Raw genomic sequence first — 24,402 nt, 5'->3', positions numbered from 1 at the left:
TCTCGTCTTCTCTCTGTTGCCCTAGCAATGCATACTCCGGCACCTGCTGAGCTCTTCATCTCTAGCGCACTGCCTGGGTCTGGCTCCTTCCCCTCTTCCTCCGCCCTGTCAGCATATCAGCACCCTGCTTCGTTCTCAGGTCGCTCCTTTCCTGGGGTGACCCCATCACTATCTCTCCAAGACACTCCGACCTTCAGCCCCACCTCTAATGGCCTCCTGTCACCACATGATCCGCTGCTGCACATAAAAACACCATCCCAGTCCAGTCTGGGCTTTGACCGCCTTCTTTCCTCCCAGAGTGCGGCGTACAGAGGAGCTCAGGAGGCATCCAGTGCTCCCCAACCTCCCCCACAATCGTCCTCATCCTCCTCCTCTCGCCACTTACCTCCCCCACAGTTTAACCTGCTCTCATCACAGCTTCAAGACCAGTCCTCCCAGCTTTACAATGCCTCTGTATTCTCCTCAGCACCTGCTCCCCCACAGGCCCCTACCCCCCAAGAAAGAGCCATTCCCAGACAAGACAGTGTGATAAAGCACTATCAGAGACCTTCCCCTGCACAGTCCCAACTGTCCTCTTCTACACCACATCCCCTGCAACATTATCTTAGCTGTGGAGCATCAGGGTACCAGCAGATTTCCCACCATCGGCATGGCGGAGTTAACTGTAGTCCTCTGGGTGAACAAAGTCCATCCTCTGACCCTAAACCCTCACCCCGGTCAGAGCAGGTTTACCGGCCCATAATACAGCCCCCATACAGCTCCTCCACAACATCTTCATCAGCTTCCACAGGAGGCAGTATTGGGAAAACAGGAAAGAGTTCTAGTTCAAGCAGTGGCTACTCTTCCTCCAGCTCTTCTTCATCAAGGACTCCCCACACACCCCCCTCAGCTTCCTCCACTTCTTCCTCCTCCTCTTCTTCATCTAACCCCAGTGCATCATCTAGCTCCTCCTCGGCTCCTTCAAGGCAGCAGCCACCACCCCAGACTGCACCTCAACCCCCTCCGCCACCTCCTCCACCTCCCCCTGTATCCTCTTCTGCAACACAACAGCCTGCTCCCAAACCCTGCCTTTCCGCATATGGTTCTCCTGTAGCTCCTGTTAAACCTGCCTCTGGGCTCCCTGGTCAAACCCCACCACAGCAACACTCGCAATCATATTCTCCAGGCCAACCCCCATCTTCCCATATGTCCCAGCCTTATGGAGGATTCAGCTCCCCGCAGGCCCAGGATCTTAGCTCTGGTCCTGGGGGGTCAGGAAAAGGTTTCGGGGGTCTAGGAGCAACAGGGCGTTCATTTTCAGCAGAGGTGGTGTATGGATCTGAGTCAGGGTATGGTTCTTTACCACCATCTCTTGGAGGAGCAGGAAGTCCCTCAATGGGCTATGGTGGTCCTGGACATTCACCTGCTCTAATAGGGTCTGGAGGGGGAACAGGTACAACAAGCAGTGGTGCTGGCTCAGGAGGTGGTAGTTCAGGGGGTGCAGGTCCTGGCAGTAACAGTGTTGCAAGTGGTGGAGGATCATACCATCTACCGGACTCCAGCCCATCCCCCTCAAGTAACTCTGGAATCATTCGGCCAGGATTACATTCCCCTGCCCCAACTCGTCCTGCTCAGTCTCCAGGAGGAACTGGGGGTAATAAGTATCTCTCCTCAGTTCTCTCTCCTGCTTTCTTAGCATCTCCACAGGGGTACTCAGACACACGAGCCCCTCAACCCCAAACACAATCTTATCATCCAGCTCCACCGAAATCCAAGTCAGAGTCTGAAATGCTCGGTATGGAACGATCCCAAGAGGATGATGAAGACGATGATGACGATTTTCTAATTCAGCACTTATTGCACTCTCAGAGCCCAGCCCCTCCCCCCTCTCAACACCACACTCAACAACAGCCACCACCCGTCCCTACCCAGCAGCAATCACAGTCCCAGTCCGTGACCCAAAGAGGGGATGGAGCAAAGGGAATGTCAGCATATGAACTGAACAAGGCATCTGAGGAACGCTATCATTTACAAAGTGTAATTCGCACGAATAATGCCACCAATAATGTGGCTCCTGGTACTGTGAACACCACTGGACCAAGCACTGGTTCAGAGAGTCAGATGGAGATGTCTCTGAAGAAGCAGCAGCAACAAGCAAAAGCAGATAGACCAGTCTCCAGAGCTGGGACCAACGGAGGGAGAGGGGGAATGGATTCACTCTCTCACTCTCATTCCCATGTACCTCACTCTCACCAACATGACTCTCTGGGCTCAGTGGTCCACTATGGGAGAGGGGACCCTTACGGCCACCAGACACACCAACATCAGCATCACTCTTCGCACTCCTCACACCCACAGCACTCCCAACATACACAGCATTCGCATCCACATTCCATGTCTCACTCCCACATGGACCTCAAGGAAGCTCCAGATCCATCAGAGCTACCATATTTGCGCAAAACCCCAGATTTGCAACAGCGACAGTCCCAGACTTCTCTTTCCCATATGGATTCACCACCTGACCAGACTCAGCAACCTCAGCAGGCTCACCTTCTCCAGTCTGTTCTTTCTCACACCACAGGTAACAAGCTTGACACTCAGCAAACCTCCCAACAACAACAGCACCCAATGAGCCAACAGGCTTTAATGGGACCAAGTGGAGGTCTTGGGACTGCTAGTGGCGGGGGAGTGGAGTCCCAGCCACAAGCCTCTCAGCTTCAGCTCCAGCTTCAATCCCAGGCAATGGAGGCTCACTATGGGCGTGAAGCACAGCGAAACCAAAGTCAGTCTAGTCAGAATTCTGTCTCACCACTAGATATGCTTGAGCGGTCACTATCAAGGACAAACAGTCGTGAAGGGACAGGGCCTACTGAGAGAATTGTTGGTGGAGATGGAAGCACCAGTGAACACCATAGACCACAGCAGCAGCAACAGCTGCAGCAACAACAGCAGCTGCAACAGCAAAGGATACCCTCACATCACCAGTCCCACCATCCTCAACAGCCACCTTCAGAGCTCGATTTCCTAAGCGAGACAAATCTGAGTATGTCAACCTCATCTCATCTGCATCATATGGCTTCACACCATACACACCCTCATGCCCACCACCAGCCACAGCCCCACCCTCATCACCAACACTCTCACCAGCTCTCTCATCACATGACAGCCAACTCTGCACCTTTGCAGCCTCAGGCACAGCCTAGAGAACCAGAACCCCAGCTCACCCAGACACAACTTGATCAGCTCAAAGAACACCAGTTTGACACAGAAAGCCCTGTAGGGAAACCAACACAGAATCAGGGATCGAGCCAGCAGCAACAACAACAAAGGTTTGTACCTCTGACCTCCATCTGTTTCCCTGACTCACTCCTCCAAGATGAAGATCGGTCATTTTTTCCAGGAATGGAAGACATGTTCTGCTCCGAAGACTACAAGCCAAGCTGTGCAGGAGGAGGTGGTACTGGACAAGGAGATCAGGATATGGTGTCTGAAGCGCGTGTAAACGTTCAAGATGGAATAGAGTCAGTTAAGACCGGCGGAGGGGCAGGTGGATATGATATGATGGGTCACCATAGTGACCAGGGGTATGGGCAGTACTGTCACAGTCTTGCTGAATCCGGCAATGGTAGCATGCATCTTGATTTAGACTCTCTGAAAACTCATGAACTCCCATCCACTGTGAACACAGAACAACTGGGCCTGATACAGTCTCAGGCCCCAGGCATCGGAATGGGTGGCACAGGACCTGGTGTAGATGGAACAGGGAACAAAATGATGGGAACTCCAGGTGTAGGAAGTGGGTCTGGAACAGGTGGGTTGACTTCACCCATTTTCTGCTCTTCTAGACCCAAAAAACTACTAAAGACCAGTTCTTTCCACCTTCTGAAACAGAGGAGAGATCCCAATTCCCAGCCACAGACAAAGAAAACGTATGCCCAGGAATATGAATTTGAGGACGATGAGGATAAAGCAGATGTTCCTGCTGACATTAGACTCAACAGCAGGCGTCTGCCAGATTTGCTCCCTGATTTGGTGTCTAGCTGCCGCAAATCCAGTGGCGGTTCAGGGGTTGGTAGTCTCAGTCCCTTAATAGGTGACTTAGATTTCTGCCACCCCTCAGGGTACCCGTCTCTTGGACCACCTCCACAGCTGCTTCCCCAAGATGGACCAAAGAAGAGGGGCAGAAAGCCAACAAAACCGAAACGAGAAGGTCCCCCCAGACCCAGGGGAAGACCCCGTATTCGTCCATTACCAGAACCTCCTTATTGCAGAGGTCTAATGGGATCCAATGCTGGGGAGAGCCGAAGGGGACGCGGTCGAGGAAGAGGTCGTGGCAGAAAAGACGATCTCATGTTGGAAATGCATAGAGACATGAATAAAGGACAGAATTATCAACAGCCTCATCAACAAGCACCTCATCTCCATCACCAGCAACAGCTTCAGCAGCAACATCAACCACAACACTTGCAGCAACATCTGCACCACCATCAACAGCCCCAGCAGCATCTACAACCGCAGCAGCAACACATGCACCAACAACAGCACCTACATACACAACACCATCAACAACAGCTACATCAACAGCAGCAGCATCACCAACAGCAACCACAGCACCAACAACACCAACAACATCCCCAACAACATCAGCCTCAACAACAGTATCAGGAACCTATCAAACCAATCAAGGTGAGTTATATAGTTACAATAAAGAAGGGAAAATATGGCAATTGAATGATGTACAGGTAGAATGATGTAAAATGTCCGATCTGCAATATGTCTTTGTTTTCCCACTGATAGATCAAGCTCCCTCTTCCTTCCATTCCTTCATCCGAGTCGCTCTTGAGGACGGACTCCTTGTCGAGCACAGATCCAGTTCTCTCTGATGGCTCTGTAGGGTCTGCTCCATCTTTAGGCCTGAGCCCTGGGCCCACATCTGCACTGGACATGAACAGAGCAGATTTGAATCGAGTTCAGGAGAAGATGGCAGAGAAGGATCAAGAGGTAAATAGGTAGCACAAGATATAGGTTTTTATTAAAGGTTTATTTGTATGTAGCAAACAACAAATGGGCATCAGTAAGTTTCTGACAAGGAATTTTATTATGTTTTTTTTTTTGAGGGCTTAATTCTGTATCTTCATTTTTGCTATTTCGAACTTGTTGATCTAATTTAAATTAGGCAGTGTTGTTTATATTGTGTCAAAATGTTGTGATTACTAGACCAATAACAATGCTCCAAAATACATTGGATAAAATGGATTTACACTGATTGACTTCCATTAAAAGTAAGAAGTTTTTCCAACTTCACAAGTTGCTTTTTGGAGATCATATATACTGACATGCCAGAAGTCATGGGATAAAACGACATAAATTGAACATGAGCGTGTTCATGGCAAGCCATGGAAATGATCTAAGTTGGAATGAGGCCTGATAGTGGGTGCATATGATGGACGATGAAATTTTTTATTTCCAAAATTATGTAGACACATTTAAAATTCCCTGATCCACAGTGTTGTGTGTACTGGGAATACACCACAGAAGGCGTTACCGCCACAGTGGACAGTGCAGTGGGCGGTAATGTTTGGACCTGCTGTGTCTGGCTAAAATTGTCTGTGCAATGAGTCAAGGGACTCTGGAAGAAATCAAATGAATATTCAGAGCAGGAAGTCCCATACGCTTATCCTGCAAGTCAATACACCATTTTTAGTTTCTGTTTGATGTGATACTAGTCCCTATCCCATGAGTTTGTACTCCTATGTCAATATACTCAATATTTTGTTTTATTGCAAATACAACAAGATATCTGCTGCATATTATAAGTTAATATAAGTCATTAGTCTCAGATATTATGTTTTGTAGGCTGTTTATTGTCACTTCAGAGATAAATCCTTTAGGTATAATGAAACAATGATCACTTCTTTTCGGCATTTATTATTGTGACTAAGGTTGTACTGAGTCACGTTATCACAATGTTAATGTAGAAATATTATTACAGTAATCAAGAAATAAACCACACTTTCTGTAAGTAACTTCACATCCTCTTTACAACAGGCTGAAAATCATGCCTCAAAATCTGCAAATACCAAAATTATTAGGGATATTAAACCTAAATGGGTAATCTAAAATACATTGAAAATATGTTCCATTTTTCACATAACGACCATCCATTTGTCCATCTTATTTTTCCAGCCTAAAGAGGCTGAAACTTTAATCAAATGATCCCTTCCTTCCCCTATGCCTTTGTGTAAAATTGTACTTGTGAAATTGCTCTTGTTGCCTCAGCAACAGGTAACCTCAGAAGAGAAGGGAGAAATAAGGGGTGGGGTAGTGTGTAGATATCTTTAGTTATTGCATATGTACTATGGACATATCTCTGTTTCTCTCCACAGATGTCCTGGGAGAGAGACATGGATGAAGACATGACCCCAGAGGCCTGGGCTACCATGCAAAAACTGTCTAGCTCAGTAAGAGACACTTGTTCACACACTCATTCAGCCCTTCATAGCCATTCACTAAAGACACAATTCTATTATCAAAATAATAATGCAGCAGCATAAATGCTTAAAAATATAAAGACTGATTCTTTTTTTAATGTTAAATAATACGTGGCAATATTTAAAAGAAAATAAAACCACATATGTCTCCTCCACATTCATCACAGAGGGAATGCATTGTCCTCAGTGTGCTTATGCACTTAGTTCCACTAGAGGGAGTACAATGTTCTGAGTGTGAGATGATTGACAGACTACCGTGATCGCTCTGTCCTTAAAAAATGCAATAAAAGAAAGGGAGAGAGCTGGCTGTTGCCAGGGTAGCTGTTGCCATGGTTACTCATTCATAGTAACCGTCATCCAGCCCCCCTGCTGTTCAGTAAGGTGTACTACCTCCCCCTTAGACACACCTAACATAGAGGGAGAGCATAGCAATAAGAAATGCATGATAAAAAAAGGCATTTCAGGTCATTATACAGGTAAATTTCTAATTTGCAAAGTCCTACCCAAATTTTCCCTTTTTCATCTTTTTCTCTTTCTTTTCTGTACATTTTATTAAAGTACTATATTATATTCTATATTTTATATAAATATACACACCACATTTCATGTTTTATAACAAATAATGCCTTAATTATATAGTAAATAAATATTATTTTGCATATGCTGCATATTATGTTATAGAAAAAATTATGGACAAGGGGTATTAAATAAATATAAATATATAACAAACAATAATACAAATTGAATATTGACAAATAAACAGCAATACTGCTTGCACAATTCTTGCAGAATTCAGAGTATCTGAATGTGTGTTCTCTGACAAAATTAAACATGCATGCAATTTCCCCCTTTGCAACATATTGTATATATGTATCTGAAAATCTGAAAAGTGTGACTTGTAAAAGCATTCAACCCCCTTTACTCTGAAAGTCCTAAATAAATTATATTGCAATTAATTGCCCTCAGACGTCACTTAATTAGTTAATAGAGTCCAGCTGTGTTTAATTTAGTCTCAGTATAAATAAACCTGTTCTGTGAAGGCCTCAGTGGTTTGTTAGAGAACAATAGTGAACCAACAGCATCATAAAGACCAAGGAACTCACCAGACAGGTCAGAGATAAAGTTGTGGAGAAGTTTAAAGCAGGGTTAGGTTATTAAAACATATCTCAAGATTTAAGCATCCCGAGAAGCACTGTTTAATTCATCATTCAAAAAAAAAATATATATTCTACAACATCAAACCAACCAAAACATGCCCGTCCACCTAAACTGAGAGATCGAATCCATGGTCACTCTGGAGGAGCTGCAGAAATCCACAGCTCAAGTGGGAGAATCATTTGGCTATTATGGAAGAGTGACAAGAAGAAAACCATTGTTGAAAGAAAGACATAAGAAGTGCTGTTTGCAGTTTGCCACAAGCCATGTAGGAGACACAGCAAAAGTGAAAGTTGCTGTGTTCAGATGAGACCAAAATTGAACTTTTTGGCCTAAATGCAAAATGCTATGTGTAGCAGAAAAGTAACAAAGCTCAGCACCCTGAACACACCATCCCACTGTGAAACATGGTGGTGGCAGCATCATGATGTGGGAGTGCTTTTCTTCAACAGGGACAGAGAAGCAATTTGATGGGAAGATGGATGGTGCGCATAGATTTTTATTAGACACTATGTATCATTTTCTTTCCACTTTACACTTATGTGATACTTTGTGTCTTTTACTAAAAATCTCAATAAAATTAATTTTATTAAGTATCAAGTTGGTGGGTGTAACGTGACACAATCTGAAAAAGTGGATGAATACTTTTGCAAGCCACTGTATTTTATGTTCACTCTGTTTTTTTTTTTTTTTTAATGTTCTTATATAAACCCTTTCTTATCATTGATCTCTCTTCTCTTAGACTGACGAGAAGCCCCCAGAGCTGAAGTCTGGCTTCATAACTTCTTTCTTGGATTTCCTGAAAACTGAAAAGAAGCAGCCAGGCCCTGGTGTGCCATCCATGGATGGCTCCACCCCCACAGATGACCACTCTGTGAAAGGCGGGATCCGTCCTTTATCTCCACCGCCGCCTCCTCCACCACCGCCTCCTCCACCGTCGTTCGGAGAAAGTGAGGGCGAAGGGAGCCTGGCTCTCAGCAACTGCCCGTCGCCGTGCAAACGCCTGGACGAGGAACTAAAGAGGAACCTGGAAACGCTGCCTTCCTTCTCCTCTGACGAGGAGGACTCTGTGAGCAAAAACCAGGACCTGCAGAAGAGCATCTCCTCCGCCATCTCTGCCCTCTACGACACGCCCCACAGCCTGGCCGCAGTCCCACCCCCTCCCACTCCGTCCCCGCCCACTCCGCAGGACCAGCCCCTGAACACACCTCCTCCGCCTCCTCATTCGCCTCCTCCGCCTCTCCCTCACTCTCACAGCGAACATGAGCACGAAACAGAGGCTTCCATATCACCCCATGACGAGGATCCACACGCACACCTGGAGGTGCAGGAGAGCTTGGGCACGCCTCTCGCTCAGGAGGATGAGGGAGTCATGCAGGACCCAGAGCAGGAGGAGCTACGGGAAGAGGCGGAGCCTGAGAGAACTCCAGAACCTGAGAATGAGGAGGATGAGCCTGAGGAGGAAATGAGAGAAGAAGAGAATGTAGTGCAGAGAGGAGGAGAGGAGAGAGAGAGGGAAGAAGGAGAGGAGGAAGATGAAGAAGATGACAATGAGGAGGAGGAGGAAGAGACGGAGCACAATGTGTTGGGCTCTGCCAAGGGTGATGGTAAGTGAACCAGCATGAACATAGTTTTGAATCATGATTCTAAACTGGGTTATAAGTTGTCATATTGTTTAGCTATTTTAAATCAACTATCATCAATAGAAATAAGTCTAGTTTATTAGGGTGAATGTGAAGAATCATTCTAACCAGACAAACAACCATTTAAACCATTGCTTTGAGTTACGTTTCTTTTATAAAGCCATTTCCTTTAATTTATGAATCCTTTAAATTCCTTGTTTTTAAAAAGAGTGCAGGGATTTAAATTTATTCTATGATTAGCTGCTGTGCATGGTGCCTTAGTGCAGCAGAAACACTTCTTTTAATGATGCTGTCAAGTGCATGTCAGGCGGTAAGTTTCTCCGAGGTGAAATTCATTCACCCGACTTGGACGCATTCGTGTGGTTTTGAGTTAGAGTAAGTAAGTTAAAAACAGTGTTACTATTACAATGAATGTTTATGAGGTGCATCCTGGGGAAACTTGTATTTCCAAAATAAATGACAGCACTTGAAAAGCAGCTTGTAGACTAAATAGACAATAATATATACATCTCCGGAAAAAATGAAGAGAACACTTCAGTTTCTGAATCAGCTTTGATTTTGCTGTTTAAAGGTATATGTTTGAGTAAAAGGAACATTTTTGTTTTAATCTATAAACTACAGACAACATTTCTCCCAAATTCCAAATAGCATTTATTTGCAAACAAATGAGAAATGGCTGAAATAACAAAAAAGATGCAGAGCTTTCAGACCTCAAATAATGCAAAAAAAACAAGTTCATATTCATAACAGTTTAAGAGTTCAGAAATCAATATTTGGTGGAATAACCCTGGTTTTTAATCAAGTTTTCATGCATCTTGGCAAGGTTGTGCGACTTTACATGAAGATGTAATTTAACCAAAACAAACCGGCTGGTTCTGCAGCTTGGTTTTTATGTATGAACTAAAAGTGTAAAATGTTTTGACCTCGTTTTAACTGTAGATCCTTATGGTTCTGAGTACTATGAGAAACTGCTTCAGTATTTGTACATGGATGCAGTTTATCTTCTGCATAGTTAGCTAAATGTGCTCAGCGCCACAGAACTGTTAAGGTGAGATTTCTTAATGACAAAGCTACACGCTCATTAGTTCTGTGCTTACGTTGCTTTTGTGCCACATCACAGGCAAATAAAAGTCCTGTTCCCTTAAATTGAGGTATCTAATAATTGCAATAACTTAAAAATTTCAGCTTAGCTGGAAACCTAATAGTTATTCTTATATCAGAGCAGATATGATTTACTCATCAAAGTAAATGATGCTCTACTAGACTTGCCAACATGTACACATTTTGCGTAATGGGTACACACTTCTGGTATGCTTCTATGGTTCCATGTTTAAATAACGCATATTGTTTGATTTCGCATTTCACCAGTTTCAGTTAAGCGGTCACCAGGTTGTCACTGAAGTTCATTCCGCCACTGGCTTTCAACCAATCAGACAGCTTTATTTTCCTGCCATGCCTAGTTGTTGCGCTTTAATTGGAGATCTTATTAATGATTGCAATGATGAGTTTGTCTGTTGTCAGTGTGTTCGTTGGCCACTCACGCTGTTGCCCTGTGTCTTGCGTGTCCAGATAGCAAGGACGCTACTTATGGAGCTATTCATCGCTTTTGCCCACCTTTCATTTTCCTCCAAATTGTTGACACACATACACATACACATACACCGTGGTAGAATATTTAGCTACACTAGCATTTATTCTCTCCTTTAAATCTTTCTGTTAAACTCAGTAACACAGCACATTACAATATTCTAGTTTAAAAAGCATCAAAACTACCTTACTAACATTATACTAAAGTCAAAACAGCTCTAGTCTGCCAGGCCTAAACCACACTTCACTACTTAACACTACACCATTATAACTGCCTCCACTTCCAAAGGTACAGGGAAATACCAGCATTAAATAAAAATGATGATTTTGATTATGATTAATCACAGAATATTGTTGTGATTAATCCATTTAGTTCCATGTAAGTACTGACTTCACTAATTTACTGACTCCTAATGTATTTAATGCTGATTCTGTTATTTACATTTGAATACAACATTATTGTGGGGTGGGGGCTGTTTTGGGATTGTGGGGGTTGATGGGGTGTTGGGGGGGGGGGGTTGCTGGTCTGCTTTACTGAAACAGTGACTCAGTGAAGCTCTGAAATCAACTGCCAACTGGAGATTGGGGAAGGAACGCTACATTTAAAGCTGTTCCGAGGTGTTTGGAAGTTTAGTCTGATGGCTAACCTAATGTAATGTGTGCAAAACAGCACAGTGCAGGTTCTAACTAAAATGACCCCTGACACAATCTTAGATGATTAAGACTTAAATCTGAGTATGTGAGGAGACATTCCTGGTGCAGGAGTGAAGCTGATTGTTATCCAGTTAGCTAAACTAATCCTGGTTTAGTTAGCAGACCCAAGAGTTGCCCACTACAGTACAATCTCTGTTCTTACTAATTGTTTTCTGCAATGTGTGATTAGCTGTCTTTGAAGCCTGTTTATGAATTAGCAGAATAGCGATTGGAAAATAGTAAAGATCTTTGCCAGAAAGGCATTACATTATTTGGATATGATTAATTTGGTTTTGCCTTCTGAAACTTTTACGGTGTTTAAATACATTTTTAAAATGAGGAATTTTTTTTTTTCATAAATATAGTCCTGTGTAATATAACTGAGCGATTCCAAAAGTTGTATTTGTGTCCAGATTAAAGGTTATAATGCATTTTCTTTTCCTCTCTCCTCCTGCATTCTATCACTCCTCTCCTTCACACACTTTCAGATTCTCCATCTGAGCCTGTTCCCGCTCCTGCACCGCCTTCTCCTCCATTCTTTTCTCCTTCTCCACCAAGCTCCTCCTCCTCACCATCTCCTCTTCCCCCACCTCCCCTCTCTCTTCCCTCTCCTCTTCCTGCCCAGGAGGAAGAAGAGGAGACTCCAGAACCCCCGCCATCACCACCGCAACCGCAGCTCCTGTCCCAGTCGCAGTTGCCGTCACCGCCCCACCCGTCATCAAAATCACAGCATCCGCCACAGTCCGTTCCCCTGCACCATCAGTCTCTCCCGCCCAGCCCCTCTCCTCCTGCTCTCCCCTCTCCATCTCCTCCACCTCCCACATTCCCTCCCTCCACCACCCCTCCTCCATCCTCCTCTCCTCCTCCCCCGGCCGAGGTGCCCCAGCCCTCTCCTCCCTCGCCCCCAACCCCAGAGGATGCCCCGACGCCTCAGATCACCTCTCTCCACCTGGCCAAGAAGCAGGACAACGCTGCCATCGCCGGAGAGAGCGAGGAGGAGGACAGTGAGAGTGGTGGTGAGGGAATCTTCAGAGAGAGGGATGAGTTTGTGGTTCGCACTGAAGACATCGGCACACTCAAGGTAATCCAGACCAGATAAGCTCCTACCATATGGAGACATGCTGAGAATTTACATCCTCTTTTTACATTCAGAGACAGTGTTGTTTATAGTGTAGGTACACTGTACACTGACATGCCAGAGGTCATGGAATAGCACTGTCTGAACTGACTGTGAAGAGTATAAGTTGTGAGGTATTGTCTAGCCAATGAGGTTAAACATAGGACAGCATGCTCATGACAAGGTGACATATATTACTGGAGTAATATTTCCAAATTTATGCAGACATTTAACATCAGGAGAACGTTCCACATCAGTTTCACTTGTTCCACAGCTCAATACTGGGGGCTTTTGTGGCCAATAGATATATATATGTATGACATGTCATAACGAAACATATCTTCAGAATTGTCATTTTATAATTGAAACCATCACACAATTAAAATGATAGCTGGTGTGTGGGTTTGAAAACAAATAGAAAAAAGGTGTCTAGATATGACTGTGATACCTGATCTCTCTAATCATTTACCTCCCCCTCCCCACCACCCCTCTAGCTGGCTCTGCAGACGGGCAGAGAGCCTCCCCCGATATGGAGGGTGCAGAAAGCACTGCTGCAGAAATTCGCCCCTGAGATCAAGGATGGCCAGCGGCAGTTCTGTGCTACTAGCAATGTGAGTGTCACGCACATTCCCCTTTCATAGCCTCCTCCACCAATCAGACCAGCCTTTTGTCTTCTATTTGCCTCCACAGCCAAATGCTTCTGTCTGCTTCCAGCTCTGGAGGCATAATAGACTGCTTTTTCCTTCTCCCATTCTCTGCTTCTCTCCCTCACTGACAGTATCTGGGCTACTTCGGAGATGCAAAGATGCGTTATCAGCGCTTGTACGTGAAGTTCTTAGAGAATGTGAATAAGAAGGATTACGTCAGAGTGTGCTCGCGGAAACCCTGGCACAGAGCCGGAATTACGCTCAGGTAAAGTATGGCTGATTGGTCAAATCAGGGTTTCTAGTGATAAAAAATGGTACCATTTTGCTGCAGATACATATACTATACAATGTCTTTTTCAAAAATGTATTTGACAAATGGGAAATTTTATATTCCTTCAGAATGAAAAAAAGTTTAAAATACATTTCAGGCAAATAAAAATCTAAAAATACTTTTTAGGGTCTAAATTAAAATGAAAGAAATACAATTTATCATACACACTTTGTCAAAAATACATGTTATAATAAGTATAAACAAAATATAATACATATTTATAAGCTAAAAATATAAACAAAACATTTATAATCCTTCAGTGTACTTCACATTATAAAGATTCATAATAAATACATTTACAAAAACTGTCATTGTAACTAACTATATGTTCTTGTCCCCCTGACAGGCGTCAGTCACTCCCTAAGCCGACGCCCCCTGTCCAGACTCCGCCCCGCATGGAACGAGAGGACAGAGAAAGAGAGAGAGAGAGGGAGAGACAGCGAGAGAAAGAGCAGCGGGAGCGAGAACAGAGAGAACGAGAGAAGGAGAAAGAGAGGGAAAGAAAGGAGAAGGAAAGGGAGCGAGAGAAGGAGGCAGAGCTGAGGGAGAAAGAGAGGAGAGAAAAAGAGAGGGAGAAAGAAAGGGAAAAAGAGCGTGAGAGGCAAAGGGAGAAAGAGCGAGAGGAGAGAGAGAAGGAAAAACAAAGGGAGAGGGAAAGAGAGAAGGAGAGGGAAAAAGAGAAAGAAAGAGAGCGGGAAAGAGAAAAGGAGCGGGAAAAACAAAGAGAGAAAGAGCGAGAGAAAGAGAGAGCAAAGGAAAGGGAGAAGCAAAGGGAGCGCGAGAGAGAGAAAGAGAGGGAAAAACAGCGAGAAAGGGAAAAGGAGAAAGAGAAGGAGAGAGAAAAACAGAGAGAGAGGGAGCGAGAGAAGGAGAAACAGAGGGAGCGAGAGAGGGAGAAGCAAAGAGAGCGGGAAAAAGAGGAGAAGGAGAAAGAGAGGGAAAAGGAAAAGAAGCTCCAGGAGAGGCAGAATCAGGAGAAGCTGGAGAGGAGAGGAGGTGTGGAGCGAGGGAGGGCGAAGGAGGAGAAGAGAGGAGGAGGAGGAGCGGAGAAGAGGATGGAGAGAGCTCGGAGTCGGCCTGTTAAAGTTAAAGCAGAGCCTCCACCCAAGAAGAGGAAGAAGTGGCTGAAGGAAGTTCCTGAGGTTCCCTCCTCTGAGTCTGACTCATCACCTGCTAGTGAGGACGAAGGTGTGTGTGTGTGTGTGTATGTGTGTGTGACACACATGACACTTTACACACATTAATGCTAAAAACAATAGAATAACCTCACAATTTTTATAAGTTCTGACACTTTGCTGGTTCTTGTAGTTACTGAGGTTATGACTAGGGTTTGGGTTAGGGTAAGTTTAAGTATAGGTGGTTGGTTATTGAGGATAAGATTTGGTTTAAGTTTATGTTACTGTTTAAAATTTTCTTTTTGGTTATTGAGGTTATGGGAGGAGCTAGTTTTAGGTCACTCAGGGTACATTTAGGTTTAGGACGTGGTTACTGAGGTTAAGGTTAGACGTAGGATTAGGTAATTCAATTTAGTCTTAGAATTTGGTTGCTGAGGTTAAGGTTAGACCTAGGTTAAGGTTACTCATGTTAAATTTCTGTTTAGATTTTGGTTGCTGAGGTTAAGGTTAGAGCTAGGATTAGGTCACTCAAGTTAAATGTATCTACAGAATTTGGTTTCTAAGGTCAATGTTAGACTTAGGTTTAGGTCAAAGTTTACTCAGGTTAAATGTATGTTTACATATTTAGATGTATGTTTAGATCAGGTCAAATTTAGGGTTTGGCCTAGGTTCCTTAAGGATTTAAATTAAGGATTAGGATTAGGTCACTCACTTTAAAGTAAGTTTTAGGCCAGTTAGGTTAAAATTTGTATTTAGGTTTACGGTACTTAGGTGAAAATTAAGAGGTAAGGTTAGGATTTAAATATTTAGTTAAAAATGAGTTATTAGTTAATATAATATAGTTATTAAATATTCACTTATAAGACCTTATAAGTTAAAGTCATTAAATTTAAAGTTTCGGTTTAGATTTAGGTATAGGTCTCTGTGGTTATCGTTAGGTTTAAATGAAGGTTTAGGCTACTGAAGTTATAGTTAGGTATAAGTTTAGTTCACTGGGGTAAAGTTAATTTTATGTAGCGGATGCTAATGCTAGGTTTAGGTTTAGGTTATTAAGAATAAGATTATATTCATGTAAATAATTGAGAGTAAAGTTATGTTTAGGTATATGTTACTGACGTTAATGTTAAGTTATATGAAGCTGTTCAGACAAAGCTAGGTTTTATTTTTAGTTGGAGTTTAGTGCTGCTTTACTGTTACTGTGTCAGTTTTAAGCTCAAATATGTATATTATTAGGCAATACAAATAATTTTATTGTGTGTGTGTGTGTTTGTGTGTGTGTTTCCTCACAGGCTCACTGCGCAGTGGGTTAAACAGCCGGGCGATGCGTGAGATGTACCGCAGTTACATAGAAATGCTGGTCAGCACAGCACTGGATCCTGACATGATCCAGGCCTTGGAGGACACCAACGGTGAGTGGAGGACCAGAGGAGGACAGAAGGAAAGGATGATGAAATAAGGGAGTGTGGGACAGGGCAGGATGATGAAGTGAGAAACAGGAAAATGAAAGAGTGATGGAGGATGGTTGATAAAATAGGGATGGATAACAGAGGAGATGAAGTGAGAAATGGAGAGGAAGGGAAAAGTGGCAAAGAGAAAGAGTAAGATAGAGTTCCACTGAAGGAAGGAATGCTACACAGAGAATAAAAACTGACTGGTGCCTGAAGACTGGTGCTTTCTGCTTGCTGTGTTCCAATTTGGTTTTCTAAATTTCATCAATACTGTACATAGAACATTGTGGCACTATATTTAAGCGATACTTTTTTAATACTATTTAAGGAACCAGGAATAGTAAACCCAACGTTGGTGCAGTATTGTATATAAAATACTATTTTTGAGAACAGAAATAGTCCCCTAATTATAGATCCCTACTCTGGAGCATTAACACAGATGATTATCTTATCAATGTTTCCTACTATTATGATTCCAACCCACTGTTAACTAATTGCAGCACTCTGTAAAACACTTATAGAAAACAAGAAAAGAAGCTTCTCTATGATCCTCATTATCCATTATATTCACTGTAGCATTATCTAGAACTTGAACCTAGAACTACTTTTTCTATGTTATATATTCTATATTTTTCTATATTATTTATATTATTATTTTTCACTTTACTATATATTAAATACTATTAAAGGAAGCAAAATGGTTCTTTGATCATCATGATTTTCTAAATTAAATACCTATACAAAACACTATTAAACTTTTTCACTATTTGCTACATTGGAACACTATACTATACAAATACACAACTATGCTACACCAATCAGCCATAACATTAACACCATTGGCAGGTAGAAAAGTGAAAAACGTTGATTTTATTCATCTAAAGTGACATTTGTCAGCGGGTAGCATATGTTACGCAGCTCTTGAAATTGATGCTTGGAAGCAGGAAAGCAGAAAACATACAGTTATACAAATGTGGGACTAATTATGATAACAATAAAGGTGGGTCAAAATATCTCCAGTGGCCAGTAGCCACCAAAATGCTTTAAGAAAGGGATCACCTGAGAACTATACAAACCTAAAGCTTAGTGATGTGTTCCATGGAGACTGCTCTTCTCAACATACAGAATTTAAAGAATCTGCTGATAATCTTGGTGATCTTGATGCCTAATGGTACCACAGACTATGATGACCACTTTCATAGGGAACAGGAATGCCGCCTTTATCACCACTCCCTACAATCCAGAAGTTGTGCACTATATTGTAAATAAATCATAGATTTAAACATAGGCAGTAGGGGTGTGCCATATCGAGTCGTACGCAATAATATCGCCAACATTTTAGAATATTGTGAACGATATTATACCCTGAAATATCGTGCCATTACACTCACCCCTAATTATTACATCAGGGTTCTACTTTTTTGCTGTTTTAAGCAAAAGAAAAAATCACACATTTCTAATTTCCTATTAAATATCTACTAGAGACAGATTATATCTGTCCATTATCATTTATTTAACTTTAATCCTGAATATATGGAGAGATTTGGAGTTCTGTTACAAACCTGCTAAAATTCTGTTATTTTTTTAATATCTCAGTTAGAGGTGTGCAACATCATATCGTATACAATAATAAAATGTAAGTTTTGTTTTGTTGCAGTAGTGTATTTTTTGTATTTTTTGTCATATCGCCAAGAGTATCGTTATCACAATAATACCATGAAATATTGTGATATTATTTTAGGGCCATATCGCCCACCCCTTATATGCAGTTGACTTTTTTCCCTTTTTTTTAGATGAGCTGTATCTCCCACCCATGAGGAAGATTGACAGCATTCTGAATGAACAGAAGCGGAGATTACTGCGGAGGGTCAACATGAGCGCCCAGCACCAGGTAACATTGGCTCACAGTAGCCTCAGTATATAAAGGAATGCATTGTTGGGACAGTTTGGGTGTAGGTTTTTTTTTTAAATGTGTCAGCATTTGTGGCACAATCAATACCATTTCCATGCATACACATTGCATATATATTGAAAAGATTTCTTGTCCTAAGGGTCACAAATAAGCTGAAGACATTCTAGACAGCAAATTTGCCAATGTTTAAACAACAATGTTAGTGTTAAATTAGCAGAGTGATTTGTAAGGGTACCCTGGTGGTTTATGAAAGTATGAACAAAGGCATTGTTACACTTTCTGTAATGTTAGGGTAATTTAATTTAAGTAATGAAATTTAAAGCTAAAAAATATCATTTAAATATCAGTTTCCTCTGTTGTTAAATATAGTTACCGATCATTAAACAACACAAGGGTTAATAACACTCTCTGAATATACAGTTCAGTAAAGAATTAAGAGACCACTTGAAATTATCCATTTCTTTGTTTTTTCTATTTATAGATGAATGTTTGAGTAAAATAAAAATTGTTGTTTAATTCTATAAACTACTAATGATATTTCCCCCAAATTCCAAATACAAATGTTGTCATTTAAGAAATTTCACAGCTTAATGTGTCTTGGCATGCTCTCCACCAGTCTTTCACATTGCTTTTGGGTAACTTTATGCCACTCCTGGCTTAAAAATGTAAGCAGTTTAGCTTTATTTGATAACTTGTGACCATTGAGCTTCCTCTTTACATTGCATTCCAGTGGTTTTCAGTGGGGTTCAGGTCTGATCTGGTGGTTCTTCTTCCACACCTTGATTGACCTGTGTGATCTGTGTGGCTGGAGTGTTGTACTGCTGAAAAAAATCAGTCCTCAGAGTTGGGGAATATTGCCAGAGCAGAAGTTTTCTTCTAGAATAATCTTGTATATGGCTTGATTCATGCGTCCTTTGCAAAGATGAATCTTCCTGATTCCAGCCTTGCTGAAGCATTCCCAGACCATCACCGATCCTGGTCTTGTACGCATCTCCAGGTCTCAATATATTCTCCATTAGACAACCAAGTACTGGGCAAAGCTGAAAATTGGACTTAACAGAGAAGATGATCTTCCTTCAGTCCTCTATTGTTTAATATTTATGGTATTTTACTAACTTTAGCCTAGCTCGAACTGTTCTTTCCATCCATTAAACCCCAGCTGCCACTTGCCATTCTTTTTGTAGGTCACTTGAGGGCATTCTGCTGTTACTGACTCACATTTGAATAAGTTGATGGCCAATCTCCAGACCTAAACCCCATTGAAAACCTTTGGAATGTAATCAAGAGAAAGATGGATGGTCACAAGCCATCAAATAAAGCTAACACTAAAATCTAACAGCAAAGGCAGTGTGAAAGACTGGTGGAGAGCAGGCAAGAGGCATGAAAGCCATTAATAAAATTCAGGGTTATTGAACCAAATTATGATTTCTGAACTCTTTTTGAGTTTAAATATTTGTATTGTTGTTTCTAAATGAGTATGAACTTGTTTTCTTTTCATTTCTCATTTTCTGCAAATAAATGCTATAAATGAGAATATTTTTGTTTGGATTTGGGTTTTTAACAGTAGTTTATAGAATAAAACAGCAATGTTCATTGTACATTAAAACATATACCTTTAAAGTAGTAGAATCAGAGAGAGTGGTATTTTTTAAGCTGTATGTATTTCAGTAACTAAGTTACAGTTACTTTGATTTCGAGTTCCTATTCAGCTTCAGCTAGAGAAAGCATGTCTTTTCATTTTCTCAGTGGAGTGTCTCTGTCTGTGTGTGTCGTGCAGGAAGCTTTGCACATGTTCCCTCAGATGGCTGCTGATGCTCTGGAATCTGGCGCAGTAAAGGTGCGCCTTGGGGGAGAGGGTTACAATCGCAAAACCCTCAACCGTGTTAAAAGGAGTGTTCCTAAGCAACAGGTAAGCACTGCACAATCACATGCTGAAACGAACACACAGGAAAGATAGATAGAAATTTTAAGGTTGAGCAATAGAGCGTTAATAGTCCTGATTCAGAGTAGGTTTTGATAGGCTAGAACAGACAGAAAGCACTCCCTAAACAGTAGTGGCAAATTTTAAAAATGCTAAAAGAAATGTGCGCACAGTAATGTTTTATTAGATGCTTTATCTGCTGTGTGTGGCTAAATCCTAGTAAACAGAGCCAGTTCTCCTATGTGAGTGATTTGAACTCAAAACAACAGACAGCTACACCACAGAAGAGCTGCCTTTTTCTCTCAGCAGTGCTGCTATTACATTTCTTTAACCCTCTATGGCATGAATTATAAGGAGGATAAATAAATAAATTTTCCCTGTGGATATAGCAAACTTAAAAACTACAGAACATTGTTTTCATGAATGTAAGAATATAGTAAAAATATAAACAGACACATATACATGTTCACATAGAAATATTTTTATTTATGACCCACTTGTATGTACCCACTTAAATGCAAATTTGATGAATGATAAAGACATAAGGAAGAAATTACATAAATAAATAAGCAAAATTATGCCATAGAGGGTTAACTTATAAGGATTAAAAAAAAATTCTGCTTCATATATTAAGAAAAAATGTGTTTATGTAGTGAATTTGGTTGGTATTTTGGTTTTCAAGGAAGCAGTTGCTGGAAAGAGAAGAGAGCTAAAAGCAAGCATCAGCTAGAAAATTCCTTTTTTTTTACTTAGCACAGATCCCAGTTTGTTGTTATATTTTTCTTGACACAAATGTATTTGTGCCCAGAAATGTTCACCTAATTTAAAATAGTTAAGTAATGTTTGAAAATATCCAATTTTACATAGTTCATAGTTAAAATTGTAAGTTGAAACTTGTTTTACTATGATTTTACACTTGATTAACTATGATGAATCAAGTGTTTTTAATTGGTCTGTTTTCTAGCTTTGTTTTGGTTTTGCTGGATTCTGTTGTGTTATCTGGAATGATGGTGCTCCAGTCAAACTTTAGATTGAGTTGGAGAGTTGTGGATAAGGTGAATGGGTGATCAATCCAACATCATGACCTTACTAAAACGTTTATCTCTGAATGCAATCAAAGCCTAACAGAAAGCCTGTCCTTGATTCAGAAGAAACAATGCATGAGTAGGTGTCCTAATAGTTTTGTCAATTTAGTGTTTTTCCCACCTCTACAGTTCTTCATTCCTTAACTCCATTATATTCAGTTATTGTTCTTTTTTATTCATCTGTGTGGGTTTTTATACCCTAGTTTATTCCTCTTTCAGTCTTTATAATCTTTCGTTTCTCTCTTTCTCTTTTTTAGGATCTGAAGCTGTCGACGGAGATGTGTCGGATCTACAGTCTCTATCACTCTCTCCATCATTATAAATATCACACCTTCCTGCACTGCAAAAAGGAGGTAGCGGACAAACATCACTTTCATAAAGATTTGCCAAGAAAAAAATAATGATACGGCTCTGATGGTCTCTCCATCTGGAACGCCGGCAGCCGTTTTCTAAAAAAGCCACTAATTTCTGATGTCAGTCATTATTGTTTTCTACACTCATTACATTTAAAATTAGAGAAGATTTCAGAAGATTTTCAGTCAGTGTATTCAATTATGTACACCTCAACATTTATTGGTATCATACTGAATTTCTGTTGAGGCTGTATTAAAGAATAAAGTAAGCTATTTTTTGGAATTTGGAAAACAGATTCTTACATTCCCTCAAAACCAGTTCACTGCCTTTAATTTCTACTGGAATCTGTGCTTTTAGTTATGTAGAGTTTAGAGTGTTTTTGCCAATGGTAAAGCACACCAACAATCAGCAATACAACCACCATCATATTCAGTTCAGTATTTTATTCAGTGTATTTTTATATGATGATTTACCTCAGATAATTAATTTTATTGCTTCTAATGTCCACACAAGGTAATAACGAGAAAACTGCACTATTCAAATTTGGGGTGAAGTGGGCAGGACAACGCTTTCAATTTCAGTGATGGTTCTGGATCTCTCAGCTTGTCCAGAAATGCATATATACCTACACTTCCTGACTGTAGGGGGTGCACACAAGCAAGAAATACCCAAAGAATCATGCCTCATTTGCATAACTGTGTCTTTAAAGAACCCTTCATTGGTACTGTAGGTTCTTCTTAGAAAAGAAGTGTCATCCTTTTTATTTATACAATTGTAGCCTTACTATTATGTATCAGTGCCTTTATCTGGTTTCTTACTTTATTTCTCCTTTTCTCTCTCTCTCTCTCAGACGGACAGTATAGAGCAGGCAGCAGAGGACCCCGGTCAGGAGGAGGTGGTCCAGCAGTGTATGGCCAATCAGGGCTGGCTGGAGACCCTCTTCAATTCCTTCATCGAGCTGCTGACCCTGAGCAACAAGGCTTAGGGTGGGTGGAGGTTTAAAGCGTGCTTCGTGTTGGAAGCATGGACTGAACCATTTGCAGACGCCAGAGCGGCAGGAAGTCAGAATGTACCATTTTTCCTAACACGGTGTGTGTGTGTGAGGAGCAAAGCAGTGTTCTGGGCTGTTGCATCGTAACTTGAAAATGTTTTAATTTTTTTTTTTCTGTGACACTTTCCATTTTCCTTTTACTTTTTTCTTTTCTTTTTTTGTATCATGTAAAAACTCCTCAGTGGAAGAGGAGAAAAAAATGAAGCAGAGTGAAACGTGAGAGAGAGAGAGAGAGAGAGAGTGAGAGAGCGACAGAGAGAGAGTGAGAGCGAGTGAGAATGTGTGTAGATGAAGAAGGATAGAGTCTGTGCCAATGTGAACAGGGTTTGAGCCTCTCGGGCCTTCTGCAGCTTCTGGCGGAGGGGAGCTTTGAATGCTATGTTCCACGCACACTCTTAAATATATAAATATGTATTATTGATAATTATGATTTGTATTATTTATACAAGGACGTTTTTAAAACAAGTACACCTCCCCTTACACAGGCAAAACGCTGGGGCAGTTTCCTGTTATTATTTTGAATAATGATGATAATAATACTCCTGTTTTATTAGGGTGTACATAAAATGGCCTACTAACTGCTCCTCCCGGCCCCCCGAAACAAACTAAAGGGGGAAAAAACGGTGGGGATCCGGACATCCATGGACTTTAAGGGGAGTCTAAGCTGTGTGTGTGAAGTCATTTTTGTTCTCGGAAAAAAAAAAGAGCGAGGGAAAATGTATTTAAAGTCAAAAAGACGTGTTCTTTCTGTTTGTTCTTCTAAAGAAAAAGAGAAAAAGTGGCGTATCTCTTCGTTTTCTCCAAGAAAGCGTGATGGTGCAGAGGGATGTAACCATTTTTAAAGTGTGAAATCGTCTGTGTTTGTTTTTTTTATCTGTTGGTCGTTTACTATGATAATTCTTCTTCTTATTATTATAATTATAATTATTATTATTATTTTGGAGGTTTGCCCATTCATTTGATCTCTTTGTAAATATTGTACAGCTGCTTCAGTCTCAAGCTCCCAATCCCTCATCTGACCATGAGCCCTCCTGTATTTGACAAACGCAAATAAAAAAACAGACAACGTTCAAACGTTCAATGAAAATGGTGGAAAAACCTGATTTTGTGTGTTGTTGTTGTTACTGATTCTCTCCTCACTGAACAAGCCACCAGTATTAACAGACAGTCTATGCTATCTGGTTGAAGGTTGCAACAAATTAATTGACCAATGAAAATTTCAATGAAACTGACTTTGATATTTTGTTGGTTTTAAATTGTGATGCAATGTCTATTGCTAAATCCAACGTCACACACGTCAACATCATATTTATGTACGTAAAATACCAACATTTAGTTGGATTACCTGCTAAACTTTATAACTAATATCCAAACAATTTATAATGCTAAATTTCTGATGTTAATATGTTGTCTAAAAAATATAAGTAACACAAAATGAACATGTCTGATGTTGGAGCTTAATATTCACCTTATATTTTGTTTTGAAGAATGTGTAAAATTTGATTTGCAACCACAATTCAACATTGGAGATTGATATCAACCCAGTGTGGGTTTTTGACAGATGTGTATGTTTGATTTCCAACAAAAAAATCTACATATGTCTAAAATTAGAGATTTTAGACACAACTTGTTTTTTAGTGTTTTTGACAAATATGTTCAAAATTCAAACCAAAATATCTGCTATAGTGTCTGTCTATTTTGTTGGTTTTAAATTGTACTGTAATGTCTATTGTCAAATCCAATATCATCTAGGTGCCAAAATCATATTTATGCGAAATACCAACAGGGCAACCAAGACTTAACGTCTTCTAAACTTCACAACTGTCTAATGTTGGAGTTTGATATCTAACATTGTAGATTATTATCAACCCAT

The 24,402-nt window shown here is 41.0% G+C and overlaps 1 protein-coding gene across 2 annotated transcripts in view; it reads left to right on the top strand.

Moving 5' to 3' along the window:
- The window catches only part of prr12b (proline rich 12b), a 35,827-nt gene extending 12,198 nt beyond the window's left edge, over positions 1–23,629 (top strand). For both annotated transcript variants that reach the window (XM_049467948.1, XM_049467947.1), the window contains 13 exons: positions 26–4,665; positions 4,777–4,980; positions 6,366–6,440; positions 8,368–9,232; positions 12,037–12,629; positions 13,160–13,276; positions 13,444–13,577; positions 13,990–14,831; positions 16,048–16,167; positions 18,000–18,097; positions 19,896–20,027; positions 21,382–21,477; positions 22,329–23,629. In XM_049467948.1, coding sequence (XP_049323905.1) covers positions 26–4,665; positions 4,777–4,980; positions 6,366–6,440; positions 8,368–9,232; positions 12,037–12,629; positions 13,160–13,276; positions 13,444–13,577; positions 13,990–14,831; positions 16,048–16,167; positions 18,000–18,097; positions 19,896–20,027; positions 21,382–21,477; positions 22,329–22,463 — 8,051 coding nt within the window. In that variant the 3' untranslated portion in view covers positions 22,464–23,629. The remainder of the gene's footprint in view (positions 1–25; positions 4,666–4,776; positions 4,981–6,365; positions 6,441–8,367; positions 9,233–12,036; positions 12,630–13,159; positions 13,277–13,443; positions 13,578–13,989; positions 14,832–16,047; positions 16,168–17,999; positions 18,098–19,895; positions 20,028–21,381; positions 21,478–22,328) is intronic.
- The last annotated feature ends 773 nt before the right edge of the window (positions 23,630–24,402 follow it).

Source organism: Astyanax mexicanus, chromosome 19, assembly GCF_023375975.1.
Source record: "Astyanax mexicanus isolate ESR-SI-001 chromosome 19, AstMex3_surface, whole genome shotgun sequence".
Lineage (NCBI taxonomy): Eukaryota > Metazoa > Chordata > Actinopteri > Characiformes > Acestrorhamphidae > Astyanax > Astyanax mexicanus.
Note: the sequence above shows the minus strand (reverse complement) of the source record. Positions and strands in the feature narration are given on the sequence as shown.